Raw genomic sequence first — 22659 nt, 5'->3', positions numbered from 1 at the left:
TACTCTTTAATAGAGCATAAAAATTAAAATTTCACCTGTATTTAATCACTTAATTGTAGATGCCTGCCATCTGAGAGTGAAATCCTGTCTTTGTTACATGTTGTATAATATAAAAGGTGCTCCCGTATTACATGGAAGAAGCATATTTCTATGCTATGTTTTAGTAATATGGACACATCGCATGCTGCCCAGGAAACCAATCCTGAGATGACAATATCAGTACTGACTGATAGAAGCGACCACATGGAGCCCTCAAATAAGTTGTAACAACTTTCTAGAAATCCATTTCTTTGTGGTATTGCTGTTCATGTTAAGACTTCATCAATTAGGAGTTTTTTCCTTCTTTTCACAATTAATTACTGGAGCTTCACAATGCTGATGGGGCGGAAGTCACTAGATCTGATTTCAGATGGCTAAAATGAGTTAGACAGCCTTACATAATAATCAGGCAGTACACATTTGCAGGATAACTGGGAATTCTGACTCCCAGCCTCCGCTCTAATCTGATGGTTGATGTAGAATCTAGGAGCTGTAGTGGGAGCAGAGAGTGTATGACACCTGTCCCTTTTCCCACTGAGTTTCAACTTCTAAACATTTCTCTAGAGCCAGACAAGATACAAAGCCTTCACTGTCGGCCCCAGACCTCTACTGCCATCGCGTGTTCCTGGACTCCTCCCGATTCTGACTTTGATGGGTATAGCGTTGAGTGCAAGAAGATGGACACCCGTGAAGTGGAATTTTCTAAAAGGATAGAAAAAGACAAATCTCTACTTAATATTATGACCCTTGTTCCCCACAAGCGATATCTGGTATCCATCAAGGTGCATTCTGCAGACATGACAAGTGAAGTGGTTGAAGACAGCACCATCACAATGATTGATCGTAAGTGGAATTCAGAGTTGCCCTGAAGACAGGCATTGAGCAGCAATAAGCAATTGCTCATGTTGCTTAGACAGTAAAAGGAATTCTGAACTCCACAATTGCCAATGTATGGAGTGGTGGCCAAAGTAGACTTTGAAGCCATCCTTTTGTCCCCATTGTGACAGACAATGCAGGATTTTAACTACATTGCCTCTCATTACATTGCCAGACCCAATTATTTGGCTCATTCATGAAATATAGGCTGAGAAACATAAATACTTTGTCCTCATCATCACATGCCTTGTCTTCCTCAGTTGTCTTCATGCTCACTGCTTGGCTTTCTGTATCTGGTTGTTTCCCCTCATTGGTGGTAGCCATCCTCAGCACAAATATCCATCAGTAAGGATATTGGATTATAGTACTGCATTCTCTTTTAGTGTCTATAGACTCTTCTGAGGTGCTACCTGACCGAATCACCTGTAGGACTTTTACCTGAGGGAGGATCCAGATTTCTATAGCATGTGCTTTGAAACAAATTTTTCAGTTTCTCTGACTGGAGTGTATCAGTAGCATCTGCTGGTATCTCTGCACTGCCAGGCATCACTGCAGTCAATAGCCTGCCATTGCTGACCCTAGAGGTGCCCCAGATTTTGCACTACCTCAGGATTCAGTGACACAGCACAATACAGAGGCCTGCACTGTTCCAGGGGTAAACTGAAAAATTAGAGGATGGCCAGGAGTCCTATATTCAGGGATGCTTCTGTAGCTGCTTATTAAAAGCCATGTTTGTGTGAAATGCTAGATCATAAAAATTATGCTTGCGTTGGGAGCTATTGAGCTAAGCTAGAGTTCAGTCACCAAACTACCTTCTCCTTTGCCCATCAGTTGCCTTTTAATCTCTTTCATCTATCACAAAGGACACTACAAATCCAGATGTAAGACCTAGTTATTCATGTCACAAGAAGTGAGACTGAGTCCTGTTTGAAGGTTTGCTGATCATGTTTATTCTTACTCGGTTTATGTTAATGTTTGTTTATTGTCACTTACTTGTTTTGGACACTGCTGCTCTCCCTGTTTAACACTGGATGCCCCACCTCAAGGGAACACAAAAAATTGCAGCTAGACTTTGTAGATGTAAGAGGTCAAGCTAAAAATCATATAAATGTATGAATTTTTGGTTCTTTTGGCATTCTAAAAGCTTTTGAAATTTAGCCACCTGCTTACGGTTTTTATGTTTCCTGTATGTGCAATATAGTTTCAGTACTACAGATTTTTAAAAGAATCTGCAATGTAGATCCTTAAAATCCCCACTTTTGCTGCACTTTCTTACCTGTGTACTTCACTTTCCAGTTTACTTCTACTGTGTCACTGTTCAAGGTATGGTTTTGTATCATACAAAGGATGTTTCTATGGAAATTTTGCAGTCAGTCTAGAAAATGGTACTCTGTAGTTGAGTGCTTGTCTGCTAACCTTGGCTGTTCCTCTGGAAAAGAAAGCAGAAATATAGATGCTTAAGATAGGTAACTTCTGTAGTGAGGGTGTTAAGTGGCCTTCACATACTTGGCTTAAACCTGTGTTGTTTTCAGCAGCTACAGTTTCTATTTTCATAGGCTTGACATGACTTTAATGCATTTCCATGTGGGCTTCTGCAGGAATTCATACTGAGGAGGTGTCATTCTTATTATGGTGAACACACTGCTGGCTTGTTTCATGTTCTGGCAGTTTCACTGTGCGAGGTGAAGACACTTTTTTGATTGCAAAGAGAATGGAATCAGAGACTTGGGTCCAGGCAACTGAGATTTATTACAAATTGCATTTTCCTTATTATTTCTAGCTCACAGCAAATACATAGGTGTTTTTTCTTTATTTTGTATTTATTTTCTATTTGTTTAATTACTCAGGTCCTCCTCAGCCACCTCCAGATGTACGAGTGAACAAAAAAGAGGTGCTGATTACCAAATCCTCCATCAACTTTACTTTTAACTGCAGCTGGTTTAGTGATACTAATGGAGCTGTGAAGTATTTTACCGTGGTTGTGAGGGAGGCTGATGGTAAGTGTCATGATTTAATGCTATTCTCTCTATGTAGCCAATAAAATTTACATGGGGAAGTACATCCCTTATCACTGCACAGCAAAGAGTTCCTCCTCGTCTAATGGCTGAGTGTCGCACAGGTTTTGGATCCCTACTTCCTCCCTAGCTGGAGGATGTAGGGAGTCCTATTCTCATAGAGTCTGTAGCAACTACAGAGCTCAGACAGAAGCAGTACTCTAGATTACACTGTCATGTATGTTCAGACAATTTTTGTAGTCGAAGGCTTATGTTGATTGCCAGTGCCAGTGAACAGAGACCTGTGCCTCGCTGTGCACAGATTTCTAAAGGTAGTTTAAATGTTAGGTGGAAACACTAAAAGGCAACCACTTTGGAAAGTCTCAGCCATGCTGAGAAGCCACAGGTCTGCCAGGTGATGTTTGCTAACTGAAGAAAATGACTTTGCATGCAGTACTATGAAACAGAACAGAAATAGTCCTTGTGACATGCATGGACATGCTCCCTTTCTGCAGCTGACCTGTTGTTGAGACGTGTCTGGCAAATAAGATACATGTCTCAAGAATTTATAGTTTGTGTTTTTAGAAGTGGCTTCATTCACTGGCATACCAGGATATATTTTGTGACCTTTTTGAAAGTTTCTTAATCTCTCTGTCCATCAGCCCTTAGAAAAAAAAACAGATAATATTTCCCCTGTCTGCTTTGTGATGTTTGGGCAAACTATAAAGCTCCTTGAGAAAGACACTACTCATTGCCATAGCGTTTCCTAGCTGAGTCTCTTCCAATATTGTGAATTTACATTCAGGGGCCCCTGTAATTTCCTGTCGTTTTTCTCTATATACAGTAGAATTGTCAGTTTATGGGGGTTCTTTACTTGCTTTTTGATATAGCTAGTGGTAGGATCCAGGGGTCTGGATCACAAAAACTCCCACCAACAGCACAGGAAAAAATGTCATCACATTTGATGTGTGCATGCCTATTGCAGCAGAAGCTGCACTGAGGACTTGTGAGGAAATCTGCCTAAAAAATAATGGAAAAGTTGGTATGAGAAACAAGGTACCCTAACCATTGTAGCTTTGTATTCATGAGGTAGCCTCCATGTAATAGAAAGTTGGATAAGAACATGTCTGTCAAGAGCTTGAGCCTGTAAACCTCATCACATTAATTGCTGTGGCATCTAAACCGTCTGTCTTTCTCTGCACATGACATAGGTAGTGAAGGACCAAAGCCTGATGAGCAGCACCCATTACCTTCCTACCTGGAGTACAAACACAATGACTCTATACGCATCTACCAGACAAATTATTTTGCCAGTAGCTGTGCTGAAAACCCTGACAGTGACTATAAAAGCTTTGACATTAAGCTTGGAGGAGAAATGGAAAATCTGGGAGGAAAGTGTGATCCAGATCACCAGAAATTCTGCGATGGACCTCTAAAGCCTCGAACTGCGTATAGGTTAGACTTATACTGGTAGTTGTGTTCTGTCGCATTATTGGTGTCATCTGGGTGCCTGATCCACTTGAGCATCAATAGATTAGTAACTGCACTGTATAATGTTCTTTGTGTTTCACTGCAAATTTATAAAAGCTTCATCCATACCCCTGTTCCATAGGTAAGAACCAGTCATTCACTAACATGGGAATGATATGCTTAATTATGAACAAAACTCTGTGCAGTGAATAGGTTTATTTATTTACCTCAACTTGATGGGAAGCTCTCCTATCACTGCTCAACATTTCTTTGGAAAGACTGAAGATGATTGGCTAAGTTAGAAGAGTACTTAACAGAAGAAGACAAGCATGCTTCACTCAGTCTGGCAGAATTACCCCACTTGTTCTTTTGGAACGAGCTAGAAAAACCTGGAGACCATTTTATCCTGTAGCACCATTTTCAGGCTCCAGAGCTAGGTCCAGGTTATCTGTAGGGTATAGAAGAGGATGGTTGCCAAGACCAGCCTCTGCAGTTACACTGGCTGTGAGACCAAACATGAGCTCCAGTATGGTTCAGTGACACCCCCTCCCACAGGCAAATACTGTCCCAAGAGATCTGCAAGCTGCTCACTGAAAAGCCACATGAACAGAAGGCACATGCCAAGGAGCGCCCATTGTGCTTCTCAGCTTCTTCGTCATCAATAAAACAGTGCTAGCCTACTATAGGCTACTACTGTTCTCATTAGGGCACATTTCCCAAAACAACAGTCTGGAAAATACCCACGTTACCAGGAGAACAAAGAGGGCGATAACATTTATCCATTATCACAGTCGTGCCCTGCCAAATGAAGAGAAGCATTGTCCCCTCTGAGAAGCATTTCTGAGTCCTCTCTCCTGTGCAGCTTCTGCTAGTCCTGCCTTTAGACACGGTCAGGCTGTGTGTGCCAGCAGCCACAGCCCCATCTGTTACCTCTGCCAGGGTACCTCAGAGCCCTCCACCTGCACTAGCTGGGCTCCCCTGTATCTAACTCAGGGATGAGTATTATTAATTAAGTAGAAGATCGATTAACTCAGGTGTCTAAGAATTATCTGTGGTCAGTAGAAAGGTTTTTGTTGTCTCAAAGGGGCAAATGAGTTTTTACTTTTCTGCTGTTGGTTCTGAACATTTGAAGAGCCATTTTTTTTACTGTATTTTTTAGAATCAGCATACGAGCTTTTACTCAGCTTTTCAGTGAAGACCCAAAGGAACTCCCTAAACCGCTCTTTGCAGACACCTTCTTCTCCTTACCGATCACTACAGAGGCAGGTTAGTTGCAGGCTGTTGTCAGTGACTGTGTCGTGTGATTATATATTGTGCCTAAGAATATTCTGGCATCTAGAGCTATTTGTAAGGAGTGGAACAAAACTTGTTGTGGATTTCCTGAGGGCTGCTCTGAGAGGAAGCTGACTTGGCTTATCTACCTTTACTGGAAAATTCAGAGGACTGTTTGACAGAGCTGCTGAAAGTAGAGAACAGGAAAAATGCTTAGTGAGGCTACCACCAAGAAAGCTTCTAAAAGCAAGAGAACCACTCCCATATGATGTTTTTACTTTCTTTTACTGTGGTTGAGGGTGAAAAATTTTAATGGTTTGAAAAAATGAGGACAGAAGATCAAGGCCAGGTTTTAGCTAAGTGTTTTAATGCCTTACATTTCCTTGTATTGCCATTTTCTTCAGCTGATAATAACATAATCCCTGAAAGTTATTGATTCTCTGATTCTTTTGATTCTTTCCTCAAGATATATAAATACACTGTTTTGTTTTTAGAGCCTCTCTTTGGAGTTATTGAAGGTGTGAGTGCTGGCTTGTTTCTGATTGTGATGTTGGTGGCTGTTACTGCTTTATTTGTCTGCAGACAAAAAGTTGGGTAAGCTGACTCCTTTTGTCAGTCTCTGTTATTGAAGGCATGTCAAATCATATTCATTTAAGTAATAAAATTGATTAGGCATAGCTAAAAATTGGATGGATGCACTGAATTGTTCAACAGATAAAATATATGTTTCCCCAAATATTGTACACACTAAGTATAAAACTAATGTCTTGCATATTAAGAAATCAATATATACTTAATTCAAATGGGGTCAAAATTATGTCATAGAGTATCCTTGTAACTTTTAGTTTGCAGTAGAAATCTGAATAGTTCTGAATAACAAATGGTTTATCATTCAAACTTTTATCTTCTGGGAAAAAAATGTCTTTTATCAAAAAATGAAGTGTTTCAGATTAATTGCATCTGCATTGTATATGGGAAGCTGATCATTTAGACTTTATCATTTCAATTCAAAAATACTGAGATGTAGCATTACCTCACTGTCCAAAAGATTAGCTCAAACTTTGCTTCTGATTTTTTGTCAGTTATAGTTGTATATTTCACATTACAGATGAATCTTAAATAGTGAACTTGCATCTTTTTCAAAAATTAAACAGTATATCAACTGAAAAGATCTTTATCCACTTAAACTATTTTGCATGACTGAGAGATGTGAAATTCTTTGTAGTTTCTGAAATTAGAAAAAAAACCTCAACATTTCCAGTGCATGAGAAACACTGCAAGTCTGAAATTCAGATCTTTTACTGATACAATTAAGCTGATATGTTTTTGAATTTGCTTTTCATATGCCAGAATTTCAGATTGAAAAAACCCTGTTTTCTGACTAGTCACAGCTTTTAGACAAAATGTATAAACTTCATTATAGAATATGGTTTCTCGTTGTAAGTTATACACCCAGAAGGATGACAGTCATACTGGTATGGTTTTCCCACATCAGACATAAAGAAAAAGTGTTCTCTAAGAGAGATGTCTTTAAGGAGGAGATGGCAGTAAAAAGATGAAAGGCAACACTAGCTGTGTGGAGTAAGTACCACTTCTGTGGCTTTCCCAAAGCCTGCTGTGGTTATGCCACTTATTCCTGCCATGAATGTGGTCATCTGCTACAGGCCTGGTCTGCAGAGTGAATGTGCTGGAAGCTGTAGACATTTTACAGCTCTGAAAATCTATCTCTGTGTTCCTCTGCATGTAGAAAATCAATAGATTTAGGGTCCGTCTTAGCACAGGCCACCCTCCTTAGTGATGGATCAGGCTGCGTGTGTTTCAGAACAAGAAAAATGTCTTACTACCTGTGCCATGCATGCACCCCACATCACTATTGCCAAGCTAAAATACAGCAAAACTGTGAGAAATAAATTTAAGAAAGTATAACTTAGTGCCAACTCTTACCATTTTCAAAACTTAATGATATAACAGAATACCTTCCTTTTTGTTCCAGCAATGGCCATGAGAGACCTACAGCAAGGCTGAACATTCGCCGAGACAGGCCACTGTCAGTCCATTTGAACTTGGGGCAGAAAGGGTAATGTAAAAAGTTTGATTTTTTAACATAGCATTATGGTACAACAGACCCATCTGATCACTTACTGATGAAGTGTTTATTTTTCTTTTGAAATAATTTCCAGGTACCGGAAAACTTCCAGGTAAAAAAGAAAAAATTAATACCTAAAAAAACTTCTTAGTAACCAACTGGATAAATTATGACCGTGATTCATCCTGTGATTTTCTTCCTCCTATTGAATATTTCAGTCCGATCAAAGTCAGCCACTTTGAAGCACACTTCACCAAACTTCAAGCAGACTCCAACTACCTTCTGTCCAAGGAGTATGAGGTGGGATCCTAACCTAGGCAAAGGACTTGCCTTGTGAAGGGGTGGGCTGACTGAGTCAACTGGTTAATGTATTAGAAAGGCCTGCATTTGTTTGTCTTATTCTCACAAATCCAAAAAGGTGGAGCATTTAATTTGAACTCCACTTGTCTTTGTTTAGAAACCAGCTCTTCATTTGGCATCTTCTGTTTGGCAGCCTCTGCCTGATACATGTCTGGCTGAGATTAGGAGCATTTGTTTGTATGGCACATCTGTGTGATAAAGTATGGAAGGTACCTGACAGCCATGCACTTGCTTTAGAACAGTATGATTACTTATGTAATTTCAGTTTGATTTTTTTATAAAGAAGTACCTGTTTTTTGTCCATGGCCTTTGAGAGCTGATGGGCACTATTTCCCTTTGTGTTGTTTTGTCCTTTAATTATTTTAACCTCACATTTTATTCCTATTCCTTTTTTGCAGGACTTGAAAGATGTGGGTCGAAACCAGACATGTGACATAGCACTTCTGCCAGAGAACAGGGGGAAAAATCGATACAATAATATATTGCCCTGTGAGTTTTAGCTTTGGTTGTGTAATATTGCATCACACCAGCTATTTTTCACTTTGCTTTCATCAAGCCTAGTGGAAAAGAGTGCAGCCAATCCCTTCCCTCCTGTCCGTCCTAGATGAAATATCTCTGCCAGCTCAGGTTCTTGTGCTAGAAGGTAGATGATGCATGGCCCTGAATGGCTTCACACAGCCCAGTAATTTAATTTCACACTAGAGGTGTAATGACTAGCATTCAGTCCAGGGAGAAAAAGCTCCAGCTATTAGGGGCATTCAGTCACTGCTGATAACAAGGATAGTAGAAATAACAGTAGAGTTTTTTACATACATGGTATCATCCATTCAGTGCTCTTTGACAACCTTGCCAAATCTTTGTTCTTCAGAGTACACATCAAACCTACTATACAATGTTGAGCTTGTGTGATTCTGTATGGTAAGACACATGTGTCAAGTTAACCCTGTTCTTCTCAGGCAAGACCTGTCTCTCATTGAGATTCCCCCTTTAATCTCCTTCCTGTCATTTTGGAGGTAGAACATTGATAAGGAATACCACATAACTCACTGCTCCACATCCCCACTAATGCATGTGGCATGTGCTGGCAGCCCATCCTCTCCTGTGTCCTGGCTGCTCATGCCAGCAATGACACCTGACTGAGATCCAACATGGCATTATCTCACAAATCACTGTCCTGGCAGCTCAGGCACTCTGTGTTTCTATACAGCGGGCCCTTCACCTACAGAAGATGTTTGGCCTGCTCAGCATTAGTTCATAATATCACTGAAGTGCAACTGTTCTTTCAAGGGCAGAGATGGGCTCTGCTTTCCAGTACAGCATACTGCTGTTAGGATCAAAGGAGGATGCTGTTTTGGCCCTTTTGTTGTCATAACAAATCCTACACAGCTCAGCAGAGGAAATTCAGTATATTTACTGCATCCTTCTTTCCCATCTGTCTCCTAGACCCTGGAACACTCCATAGGACTCACAGATTAAAGAGGCAATAAAACCAGCAGTTACTCCTTATAAATTAACTCTTCATATAAAATCTTGTAATAGTGCTGGCAGTCCTTTCACAAACGCATTTCTGTAAGTGCTGAGAGGGACTGAAAATAAAGACCTAGCCCTAAGCCTCTTGTAATCAATTTCTTGCTAGATGATACATCAAGAGTGAAGCTTTCCAATGTGGATGATGACCCTTGCTCAGACTACATTAATGCAAGCTACATACCAGTAAGTGACTCAAAGGTGGTGTTTTACAGTCCTCCTTCCAGTCATAATTTTTCCTTCATCTAAAACTGAATATAAAGCTGGATGGTCAAGGCTCCCTTCCCCCTTCCTTGATTCACTTGAGCTAAAAAACTAAGAACTCATTTTGTGGGTGTGCTGAAAGACTCTGTCTGACTACCATTAAGTTAACTGTGAGTGATTTACCCAGCACTTAAGGACTCCTTCTTGCATTGCTGTAGTTATGTATGATAGCAAGTCTAATTGGCCAAGGACATATTTTTAAAGGTCTCTGATTTTATACAGTGTCCACAACAACTGTAGCTATCATTGCAGGTGGCATCCTCACTGTGGAGCTGTAGCTCATCCTGACAGCATTGGCACCTTGCGGGGTGATAAAACTGGCTGAAATTAAAATAATGCCCTTTTGCCAAAGAGTTATGATCGATAATAGCAGTGGCTTTAGCAATACAGATTTCAAGCCAGAACTCAGCTAGTTTATTAAAAATGATAAATAAAATGAAAACCCCTAGCAGTTTTAAAATTGCTTGAGAATATGCTGAACGTAAAAGAACAATGGAAAGCTTTGACTGTCACAAAAGGAGCAGTATTTAGGTAAACTGCCACATTCTCTTCCTTCTCTCTGTTCCAATCAGTAATTTGCTTTCAGGTCTAAGGTAACAATTTAGCTTTCAAAACTATTGTCCCAGCAAGGGTTGCTGCAGTGCCCTGTCTGCAACCCCAAGGCTTTTTCAGTTGTTAGAAGATTTTTTTTCTGCCTTTTTGGAAACTAATAGAGTTCTTTTATTTGCAGGGCAATAATTTCCGCAGGGAATACATAGCAACTCAGGGCCCTTTACCTGGAACCAAAGATGAGTTCTGGAAGATGGCATGGGAGCAAAACGTTCACAATATTGTCATGGTAACCCAGTGTGTTGAGAAGGGCCGGGTAAGTGGTGACTCTTCTTTGTCTGTTTTAATGTCTGTCAAATGTCTATTTTAACATCTGTTAAAACTTACTTGCTTCTTACTTTCATCACACTAAAGCCAAAAAGAGCCCAGTCATGGAGATACACAGCATGAAGGAAAAGGTATAATATAAAGACTGGAGATAGATTAAGGCTGTGAAGTGAGGATACACAGGCTGTGTATCCTCATGCAGCATGTCAAGGCTAGAATTAGGAACAGAGTGATTCTTGTCTCTAATCCAGGACTTTGTTCATTAGACAATTCTCTTCAGCACGCAGAAGGACATCCACCAAAAAAAACTGCCTGTTTATCACATCAAGTCTGATCAACTTCTACTTTAAATATAAGCTCTGGAGAGCAAATGTTGATCAGTAAATAAACCAAATTATCTCTGATATATAAGCCGTGATGTAGTTAGCAAAGAGACCACTCATGCACTTACACTCTTCCTAAGTGCAGGTGTAGCATACCTCCCCAGGTATGACCATGTCCTGTCCCTTCATAAGACAGCAACTAGATCTGTAAGAAGATTAAACAAACTTGAAGTAGTGATCCTCTAGTGGCTCATACAGGGTCACTTCCTCTCAGCTTACCATTTTTTCCTGAGGAGAGGGTGAAAGCTGACACAGGATAGGATCTGTATCCTTCTGCATCTCATTGGTTCCAAGTGGGACCCTACTGCAATGTCTCAGCAAGAGGTGAGCAAGGGGCACTGGAGGCACAGCTCTCATTCCAGCAGAGATTTGAGAAGAGTTGGCACAGAAGATATGCCCTATAAGAAGGTATCAGTGAAGTGCTTCCCATTCCCCCCATCACAAATGAATTATGGGAACTTCCACTTCCCATCCCTATGCTAACCCATTCCCATGCCAGACCCTGTTTGTTGATATGGCAGAGAGTGGCATCTCTCTCTGAATTCAGCTGCTGCCTTTCTTCCTTCATCCTCAGGCACAAGAGGTCTGAAACCTGCTTCTGCCAGTGCAGGATGGTGGCATTGTTTGTAGCTGTTTTGACCACTAAATCTGTCTTTCCTTGTGTCCCTGTAGGTAAAGTGTGATCAGTACTGGCCCCATGACCAGGATTCCTTGTACTATGGAGACCTGATTGTTGAGATGCTGTCTGAATCAGTGCTCCCAGAGTGGACAATACGAGAGTTTAAAATCTGCAGTGTATGTTTGCATTTTTTTATTTCCTGATTAATTGGCTTAAAACACTTGCAAGGCTAAGTTAGGAAGGTTTTTTTTGCTGTACTACAGTTGCATCATGCCTGACTCCCTGCTGGTCGAAGTTATAGCATTTTCTCTGAAGGTACCTGTTCTATGTGTCCCTTTCTCTTTTGTCCTGATGACCCATACTTTTGAATCCCAACAGGAAGAGCAGCTTGACTCAACGAGGCTCATTCGTCACTTCCACTACACTGTATGGCCAGATCATGGTGTGCCAGAGACCACCCAGTCCCTGATCCAGTTTGTCAGAACTGTAAGAGATTATATCAACAGGACCCCAGATACAGGACCAAGTATTGTACACTGCAGGTATGTGCAGCAGCAAAAGGTCAGTGACACAGAGCCTTCGTGCTTGCCCTTGGGAAGATCCCAAATCTTCATCACTGTTAGATTATGGGCAGCCACAGTTTCAGGGAGATAGTTGATGGTCTTAAGTTTCCAGATACATCAGAGCAGTAGTGCTAAGGCACATGCATTCACCCACAACTTCACCCTGGAGATGGCTTGAAAATTATTCTTAGGGAGCCACTGTGTCTCTTTGGTACCACTGCAGAGCACGAAAGTGTCAGCAGCTACCACTGCTCATTAACATTTGCATTCTTAAATGCCCATGTGCTGCTGTTGTGGCCCAACATTTGAATCACAAAGGGGCATTTCAGAGGTAAGACACGGGTGAATCTGACTATATGTGGATGTTGAGACTAGCTGATGGATCCATCCTTCCCTCATTCTGACTGAGACTCCCTTTTCTTACTTCCTTTTCATGCTCTTCTGCTTTTTCCATCTTTGGCAGTCACAGGGCTGCAGTTTTCCATCAGTTCTGTCGTCCAACCCTACACCTGCATAAAAAATGATAAAATTGAACTGCCTGTTGTCTTATCCACTGGCCAGTTACAGCAGAGTATAGGGCTACAGAGAGGGAAAGAGTGCAGTCGGTACTGTGTATTCTGATAAACCCATATGTTCACTGGAAGTACCTGAATGTAGTATCTGACACCTCCACCATTATATGGGCTGAGGCTTGTGTCTTACATGACTCTGCCTGTGTCTGCCTGTACAGCATGTGCTGCAGCATGTCAGATGTCTCCTGTGTCCCACAGCTGCATCTCTGGAGAGAAGAGGTTTCAAAGTTAGAGTCAGATGCAGTCTTTCAATGTATCTCAATGACTGGGTTAATCCAAAGCAGAAAGCAAAGCAGGAAGTAGCAGAGATCCCTCTACCATTACTATTCTTTCCTCCTTCCTAAATAAATTCTATTATAAAGTATTATAAAGGCCCAAAGGTGCCATTTGAACAATTTGCTTCTCACCCTGGAGATCTGAAATTTACACATGAAGATAGTGAAGTATCACATGAAGATAGTGAATGTTTTGATTCATATGCTTTTAAATCTCTTGGGTTGTTTTTTTTTCCAGTGCTGGTGTTGGCAGGACTGGCACATTCATTGCACTGGACCGAATCCTGCAACAGCTGGATTCGAAGGACACTGTTGACATTTATGCAGCAGTCCATGATCTAAGGCTTCACCGCATTCACATGGTTCAGACAGAGGTAAGGTTTGGATAGCCTGCTATGCAGCAACAACAGCTACAGTATGTAATAATCAGTCTTATCTTAAAGGCTCTCAAAGCACTTTGCACTTACTCCACTGTGAAATATGAGCTAGATGTATTTTAGCTCTGTGAGAACTTCCAGTTCAGGATTTTTTCCATTGGCTCTCTTAGAAAGGTCCAAACCATAGCAAGTTGCAGTTATGCTTCCTGTAGATTTCTCCTCTTTTTGTGCCCTGGCCTATAATCATCCCAGCAGCATTATGCATCAGGCACAGAACGGCTCACAGTTGCTTCACTGCAGAGCCCAGTAAATGAGCTTTAAGTGAAGGTAAGTCCTTCAGGGATGGGTTTGGAAGACAAGCCTAAACCAGACAGATAGGTTGACATAATGGGAAAGAGGAATGCAGGACAGAAAATTAGATGTATGTGATTTTAAAACTCTGGCCACTGTGACCTTGTGCCTTTGCAGTTTATGTTTTATTGAGCTGCTCTGTCATTTTCATTACAATGATTTTGGAAAGTTGATTGGCATTCTTCTAACATGCTATGGAAAAGCAAGTACATTTGTAAAATAAAAATTTTATATTTCTTTCCGTGCTTTTAAATGGTAAGAAAATAATGTTATACTGATAGGAGGTAAATATTTAGGAGCTGATTTAATAAAGTTTTGTGGAGTTACTCTGTACATTTTCCCTGTGAACCATTAATGGAAGAATGAGAACAAGTTTGATGCATCTGCCTGTAGCTTGATACTAATGGAGCTCTTTGCTGCAATTTGGAAACCAATATGTCAGTGACAGCGTTTTCTGATAGATGTAAAAGTCTAATATGGGTATAAAGAGAGGCCCAGCTGGGAACACAAAACTAAGGGGCTCCTGGAAATATTTTAATCACAGAAGACCTTCTGTTGGAGGGGAGACAGGTTCCCAGCCTAGTCTTTGCATTTTCACCTACATTCCCATCATCCATAGTCTGCAAAGGCAGACAGACATCTCAGGAGGATGGCTCTTTTTCCCTATCTGGAAAAAAGAGGCAACTACCTCAAGAGCCTAAATTTGACTTAGGAACAAGTAAAGTTGTGTGGTACAAAACCTTACTTTGGCATGCTTTGAGCTTGACATGATGTCTAAAAGGCAGCCAGATCCACACAAAAGTCAAAGGCCACAGAGTACCATCATACTGTGACAATATTTTCTGTGACATTATTCAGTCACAGAAAAACAGCAGCAATAAAACAATGCCTCTGCTTCAGACTTGGCTCAACATTGTTTAAGGCAAGGGATTGGAAGTGAAGACAGGCAAGGGAAAACTGTGCATCAGCTCAAAAGACAGTACGCTACAGCAGCTGTAACCATTCCAGTTGAAAATGTCTGTGCCAAAGAAAGTCTCCATGCTTGGCCAACTTTCCAGCGTATTGGTGGGTGGGGTGCAGGATTCTGCTCTGCAGAGAGAGCAGCTGCATGTGCATAAAGGCAGATATCCTCATTTTCCCAGAGCCAGAACACTGAAAGACACAGAGCAATGGCCAAAGATATGAGGGGAGAAAATACATCTACTTATTGGAGAAACTATGTATTTGAGATAATGTTAAAAAGGTACACCTTGATATATAAACATGCTTGGCCTGACTTTTGGGTACCATGTTAACTAATCAAAAGATTATTATGACCTATGTCACAAAACACAAAGAGTAGCAAAGCATGAAAGTTTAATAATCTATTCTGTCAAGATAGTTTGGTGACTAATCAGCAGTCAATAACATGCTGACCCTCCTTACTTTGGTTGTGAATGTCATCTTAGCTCCATGCTATGAAAGGCAATCTTCAGAAAAGACTGTCATTTGCCATATAATCAGAAACAATCTTAAAACTTATGCTGGATCTGAAAAAAATAGCTTTTTCAGAGATTTTTCTGATTTTTTCTGAGATTTAGGTTTCTCACTGTTGTCTGAAATATTTATGTTATTATAAAATTCTGTGGAAAATATTTATTTTCAGAACAAAAAGAAAAATGAGGAGATAGTCTGTTTTTCCTGCATGCTTCCCTGTGCATATTAATTCTTCTACATATACTTTATACCAAGGCATTCAGAAATAGTATCTATCCAACACAGCACCATGTGAAATTGTACTTTACAGTTGTTAAAGCTTTCACTAATGGCATGATTTGTCAAAACATACTGTGTTATTTATGTTTTACTTGTGTTATTTCTAACAAGAGGTGATCACAAAAGTTTACTGTATTACTAGAGTGAAAAGGAGATTGATTTTAGAATGATATTTTAATTTTTAGCACCACCCTTAATTTTTTGAGGGAGCTAGCTTGTAACGATTTTTGCAGTACAGAAAATTAAATTACAAAATTCCTCAGTATCTTAAAAACAAATTTTTTGCAGTGTCAATATGTGTATCTACATCAATGTGTGAGAGATGTGCTAAGAGCCAGAAAACTTCGCAGTGAACAAGAAAATCCCTTATTTCCAATATATGAAAATGTGAATCCAGAGTATCACAGAGGTAACTGCAAGTTTATCAAATTGTAAAATGTGTCAAATGTAGTAGCTCACTGACAGTATAATCGAGGGGGAATTTTTCTGTCTTTAACTATTGATATTTCTTTACTTCCTGGACCTTCATTTGTTCCCTCTGCTCTTTTCATTCTTGCAGTTGTGTCTTTATTTTCTCCATTAATAGTTATTACAACATCACTTCCTGCTCCCACCTTACCTTTATGCTCTCACTATCCATAAGCAACTGAGAACACTGACAGCACTTACTGGGCTTTTCTGTCATGCATGGAGTTCAATTTCTGTCTGCATCACCCTCATCTGCTGTTGACAATACAGGCAGCCTTGGAAGATTTCCTATCTGCTTTGACTAGAAAATATAGGTGCCCTAAGCTGTGCTCTTTCTTTATCCCCAGACTCCCCATTCTTGTAGGCTCCTTTTCCTAGCCTACATCCAGTCCCTTGCTGATGAGAGTGGCAGGAGTAGCAAACCTGGCACCAGCACTGCCCTTCACTTCCTGGGCCCATGGCCAGAGGACCAGTGTGGAGAAGCTGTAAGCAGTGGTGACCTTGTGCCTTGTAGAGCTGATTCTTAAGGGATGTAGAAATTTTTAGGGTCCAGACAGAAGGATCTCAGTAATTCTACAAATTTGGATGTTAGGAATTAGGATTATATAGTAAGAAATACGAATAATTTTCTTGATCTAGCCTGTAGGATTTGTCATATACAGGTAGAACAGGCTTGGAGGAGACAAAGCAGATGTGGGATCTGAATTTAGCTGTCATATCCATCACTAGCCAGTGCTGCTGCCACACAGCTACCTTTCAGAGCACTGCTGAATCTGTGTTGGTTTACTTTTTCTAATCTCATTTTTCCTTGCTTTCAGATGCTGTTTATTCAAGACACTAAGAATGTTAGAGATACCTGCTTTTATGAACACATTTGTTAACTAGGGATCTTGTTTTGGTTTTTTTATGTATGTATTTCATGCACCAGAAAGGTGCCAGACCTTTTGGTTGACACTGTATAATTTATTGGTCTGGTAAATTTTTTTAAATATATATAATTTAAATGTAATAGATATTAATGTATATAATTGTATTTTGGCATTATGTAAATATGTATTTTTTCTATGTTGTTTATATTAATATTATGCTTCAGATAATACTATTTTTTCTTATCACAGTTTATAAAAAACTATTCTACATAAACTATTTTAAATTGTATGGCTAACAGGACTGCTGCATTTGGGGCGCTATTGGCATGACACGGAAAAAGTCCTATACAGAGAACCTCATTTTTAAAAAATATTTCTTTGTTTGTGAGATGAAATAAGCTACTATTAAGCAAGGGAACAGTAGTCCTGTGTAGGAATTACAATGCTACTCTACACTTTAAACTTACTGCTTTTCATCTGACAAAAATGGGAGTAACCCATATCACAGTGGCATACCTTTTACAGAACTCATTAACAACTGAGTCAAACAGGGTTCACCTCACTAGAAGCAACTGTTTCAGTTTAGTGTGACATAGTAGAAAAATAGCAAACAACTTCACGCTGCGGTGAAGTCTAGCAAATCTTTCTCTGACCAAATACTTTGAGGGGAGACAGGTCGCATCATGATTTCTTTACACTGGTTTAAGAGAGCAGAATCAGACCACAACTTGTGTCTATGCACTTTAACATGTGTAAAATTTTAATTAAGAGAGGTGTTCAAAAATGCTCCTGAGACATTTTTGTTAACAGGCCTGTGAAGATGTGAAGTATGGCAGCTTCCATAGCTCATCAGAAACAATGCCGTACCATGACAGCCAAAAAAAATAGAGAGATCGCAAACATTGAAACAAAGACATGTAAATGTATATATCCCACAGTATACTTACCTGGAGTAAAGCTGCACTTTGCCCCAAGTGGTGGTATCCTTCAAATGCCACTTGCTTTCATAAAGGGACAGCTTGGCCCCAGCATGTGGAATGTTACCTGATGTCACCACCACAGGGGCAGTTGAAATGGAAGAAGGCTCATCAAGGAATGTAGGCTGGCAGGGCTGTCCTGATCATAGAATCACCCAGTGTTTTGGGTTGGAAGAGACATTAAAAATCATCTAGTTCCAACCCCCATGCCCCCAGGCAGGGGCTTATTACTGAAAACATGTTTAAAATTCAAAACATATCAACTTAATTTTGTATGAATAAAAGAACTGAATGATAGCAAGAAGTACAGTCAAAGAGCTCTTACCAGGTATCCTGCCTAGCCCCAGCCAAGTGGATTATGCGCAGCCTCTCTCTCCTCTGCATAGAGGCATCTTATTCAAGGGTCTAAACACTGTTGAGCTATTACTTATCTTTATAAAATGCTCCTCAAATAAATAGTGAAGAGACAATACATAGTTTGTCTACACCATGAAGGAAGGGCTTCATAGTTCTTTTCTCATATATCTACCCATACTCTTCATAGAGAAAACTTAGCTTATTGCTGAAGATAAGTACTTAAATTCCACTTCTGTTTTGGAGAAAGATAAATATTTCTGAAGGCCTTCTGAGAATCAGTAAGTAGCAAACTGAGTGCCTGAGTGCCTAACTGAGGAACTCCAGTGCCACAGCAGGACTGTGCATATCCATGTTATTCTAGTTTTCCTAGAGAAGGTAACAGCCTGATAATCACTCTTCCTACTCCATCTGGGATCTCATCCTTTCTTGACCAAATACCCTCACATGCCTCAGAAGCCACCCTTCAAATCAGCTGTTACAGCTGCTTAGAACATGTAAACTTGTTTATTCTTTTTAGGTGTTTCTGAATAAAAATACTGCTCATTCCCTCCTGCACATGCTCGTTGGTACCACACAAACCTTAAATTCACCACCGTTAATGGAAACTGAAGAAGAAGAGAACTAGTGTTGGAGTGGAAGACATTTTCAAAGAGGAAAGTCTAAGCAAAACCACAAAAAAATGTGAACATTTTCTTTAGATGCTTTCTTTTCTCTATTTCCTTTTGCTAGATGGCTAGGTTAGCAAGCAAGGACAAACAAGCATGGCAGCTTTAGATCAACTCTTGATCAGGCTAATAACTTGTGCCCTTAAGGCACTGTGAAAACTGCTGTTGTGTTACATGCACTGCATTTGGTCCTTTATTTTTTGCAGGGGTAGCCAAGGAACGAAGATCACCATGTTAGTTACCAGCAGTACAATTACACTGTTAACACACACCAAGTGTACCCTATAAATTACCTCACACTCTATATCACTGTGTCATTTTTTAATGCTGAGGGAAATGGAGCTCACTCAATACTATATGATCTGAGGGCAAAAGTCTGATTGTATGCTCTGTATGCATGTTGTTCCTCATTTTCAGAAAGACACACATCATTCTACGGTTTATTTTATCATTCTCAGCTCCCTTGTCTGCAGCTACAGAGTTTATAGTGCATACCCAAAATTATCTCATAGCAGACAGCTAGTTTAATCTTTTCTTTCAGCTAATAATGGACACAGTTCATAAGCCTCTTCCTCCTCATCACTTCATAACATGACAGATGACCTTAAACACTCTGGCACAATGTTCTTGAGCAGCTTTACATTTCTGCCCAAGTAGGTCACACGTGAGACTATACACACATTATTGCTCTGGTTCTGCTCTCTAGCCAATTCTGCTCATATGAAACCAGTGTAAATCCAATGAGAAAAAGTAAAAAAGTATCTATGTAGCATTTTGTTAATATTCAACACCTACTTATCAGTATAAGTAGTTGTATTTACTGTGCCTCTAAGCTGAATGACAGGACTGATGGGAAATTGTTAATGTAACAAGAATACATTTGAGGGAGTTTGTGTGCTGAACAAAGACAGCTCTTAAGGAAAAAGACATCTTTTGAATGTCCTTGATGATGTTCAGAATTCCCTTTCTTGATGTTTCCCAATAATAATGTTAGAAAGCAAGGCTAATGTTGTTGCTGATCCATAAGCTAAGATTTGCACACTTGAAGCCCATCCTTTGAATTTTTGCATTGTCCACAAAGCTACCTGAGTACTTTCATGAAAGTCAACTGGAATGCTTGCCTCAAGAAAATACCATTCCACTTCTGAAGCACTTGCAGGGTTGGGCTTTTAGGTTAATTCAAATTTTTGTATTGAAAGTTATTTAATAATGAAAAAATCGTAATAAGTATTTTTTAATCTGTGCAATAAAATTACAAGATCCACTAGTGATTGTAGGGAAAAAATAGATTTTACATAGCTGGAGTTGATAAATGATATTTTTTATTACTAATGGAACAGAAAAGTGGGTGAGAGAAATAGGCATACTGTGAAGATGTCAAAAAGTGCAACTTTATACATTTTTCTCTGCTGCTATAGTTATTTAGCAATAAATAATGCCTAAAATACCATAAATATTATTTTGTGCCATAATATGCTATGAATTTCCTTCCAATTGTAGAACAGAGAAAAGAAAATGTGTGAGCTTTAAGTTTATATTATGTATTGTATATGGTTATTTACACTTTGACTTTGAAAGCACAAACTTAAACACTAGATAGAGCATGAGCACTTAGCTGTGCTCCTCAGCCTGGAATTTAATATGTGGACTAGAGGGATGAGAACAATAGCCATCAAATCACTCTGTCAGCATCTCTCTCCAAGAAATGCATCTGATGGTCAGAGATACAGCCTACCACAGCCACAGCTCCAAGGTGTGCCTTGGCAGGTGCCTAACATTTATTCAGATTTCTTTCAGTACTTCAGACGTACAGTTTATGTAAATAAAATGCAATACAGAATGACCACCACTCCTTCATGGCCTTGTCACAGATGTCTGGGCTCTGGAGCTGTGAGCTCTGGGACCTGTAACCCCAGGATGCCATAACTCTCAATTGAAATGAGTGCTCACCCTAGCTGGGCACTTGGGCAACTTTCTGTAGAACCCATGCCCTCAACTCTCTCCCTCACACTGATAAAATCAAACTCTCAACCTGTTGGTAGCACTTCTATGGGCAAAGCAAACTGATTTGTTATCAGTGACCTCACAGATCAACAGCTGGTTCAAACTGGGATTTTGTTTTGTTTTTTTTTAAGGCTAGCAGGAAATACTGGAGACTAGGGACTAGCTAATTGAGAAAAAACTGTGGAATCGGGACACAGAAAGTGTCAGCAATGCCAGTAGTCTAATATCCATGACAGTTTAATTTTTTGTTGGTTTATTTGAAAGCTAGAGAAATACTGTAAGTAACATTAGGAAGTTAAATATATATTGTTCTAGAGCAGGACAGTACACTATAAAGAAAACCCCACCATTTTGAAATGTGGCTAGCCATAAATTCTTTGCCAGTGCCTGGAGTAAAGTGTCTGAAAAACATTTTCAGTATTTATTCCTTGCTCATATGCAATATAATTACTTATAATTGTGTTCCTAACAAACACTGGGTGAGCACAAAACTGTGCTACTATTGTCAGTTTAATTTATGCATTTAAGTATATTTTTATATTTTTAGCTACAGTCAAAAAATCAAATATTTGAGTGTATTTTACACATTTTTATAAATACTTCATGAATAAAACATTCATTTAAAAAATCACATTCTTGTCTTCTGTTTGACTGGCTTTTCATTATGGATTTTGTTGTCCTGCTGCTCAGAGAAAAGGTCATAAGTGAGTTTGATTTCAAATTAGACAGTCTTCAGAGAACATTAAATTCATCAGAAGCCTCAGCCTGTTGGGGAAAAAGAGGCTCTGGCCTCTTTTTGCCCACTGGCCAGATTAGTGTCCATGTGGAAAGATACCGTTGTTCTCTTCTCCTCTCTGGTTTTGTGCCCTCCTTTAATAAGCCAGGTACTGTCTTGGTTACACAGTGGATATTTGAAACCACAGTGGGTCTTGAACTTGAGTGCCTGTTGTTTTAGAGACATTTTTCCAGGCAGTTGTACCAATTAGCACCACACTGCAGCTCCATCACTGCCTGCCCCTCGAGGATCTGAGCCATGCTTTTTAACAAATGTATTTCTTCTCCTCCTGCTCTCCACAGATCTTAACCACTAGCATAACCATCCTTGTGGGGTCAGGGTGCTTGGCAGTAGCGTGTTTACTGCTAATGCTCTGTCTCAGTTACTCCTTATTGGTCACAGAAGTGTTTAAGTCAAGTTTACTTAAAAGAAGGGATGATTTATTGACTTGTACTGTGAACTATTTGCTGAAGGGATGTGTAGTGAAGGCGGAGGCAGTTGTGAGATATTTTCTTTGTGATATAAAAGTTTATCTCTGAATTCTGCTCTGTCGTGAAACCGATGTAGACACAAAAGAGAAGTGATAAAGATAAAATAATGTACAGTTACTATCTCCACACAAGAAAAGCAAGGCCAACATTGCAGACAAGGATAGATAAGAATGTTTTGACGAGGTACAGAAAGGAAACTAAATAGTCTCTTCTAGTTCAACAAGAGCATGGTTGATTCCTGTTTAAATATCCCCAGAATCTAATTTTTAACTTTGATATTTTTACATGCACTTGATTTGTACCTGGGCTTCATACCTATGAGCTGGTGGTTTAGTCTGATAAAGTCATCTCCTGTACCCTAATCTCAGTTTTCTGTCCCTGCTTGTCTTCACTA

At 39.7% G+C, this 22659-nt stretch overlaps 1 protein-coding gene across 4 annotated transcripts in view; it reads left to right on the top strand.

Moving 5' to 3' along the window:
• Window positions 1-21632, top strand: part of PTPRB (protein tyrosine phosphatase receptor type B) — a 63559-nt gene extending 41927 nt beyond the window's left edge. For 2 of the 4 annotated variants that reach the window (XM_021528961.4, XM_021528963.3), the window contains 15 exons: window positions 604-882; window positions 2763-2912; window positions 4121-4364; window positions 5539-5645; window positions 6146-6245; window positions 7645-7728; window positions 7832-7849; window positions 7956-8037; window positions 8496-8586; window positions 9734-9810; window positions 10619-10753; window positions 11820-11942; window positions 12145-12308; window positions 13415-13550; window positions 15948-21632. In XM_021528961.4, coding sequence (XP_021384636.3) covers window positions 604-882; window positions 2763-2912; window positions 4121-4364; window positions 5539-5645; window positions 6146-6245; window positions 7645-7728; window positions 7832-7849; window positions 7956-8037; window positions 8496-8586; window positions 9734-9810; window positions 10619-10753; window positions 11820-11942; window positions 12145-12308; window positions 13415-13550; window positions 15948-16094 — 1937 coding nt within the window. In that variant the 3' untranslated portion in view covers window positions 16095-21632. The remainder of the gene's footprint in view (window positions 1-603; window positions 883-2762; window positions 2913-4120; window positions 4365-5538; window positions 5646-6145; window positions 6246-7644; window positions 7729-7831; window positions 7850-7955; window positions 8038-8495; window positions 8587-9733; window positions 9811-10618; window positions 10754-11819; window positions 11943-12144; window positions 12309-13414; window positions 13551-15947) is intronic. The other 2 variants (XM_021528962.4, XM_085569816.1) reach the window with 2 other exon arrangements.
• The last annotated feature ends 1027 nt before the right edge of the window (window positions 21633-22659 follow it).

This window comes from Lonchura striata, chromosome 1A, assembly GCF_050655825.1.
Source record: "Lonchura striata isolate lonStrDom1 chromosome 1A, ASM5065582v1, whole genome shotgun sequence".
Classification (NCBI taxonomy): Eukaryota; Metazoa; Chordata; class Aves; order Passeriformes; family Estrildidae; genus Lonchura; species Lonchura striata.
The sequence above is the reverse complement of the archived record's forward strand: the minus strand, read 5'-3'. Positions and strand labels throughout refer to the sequence as shown.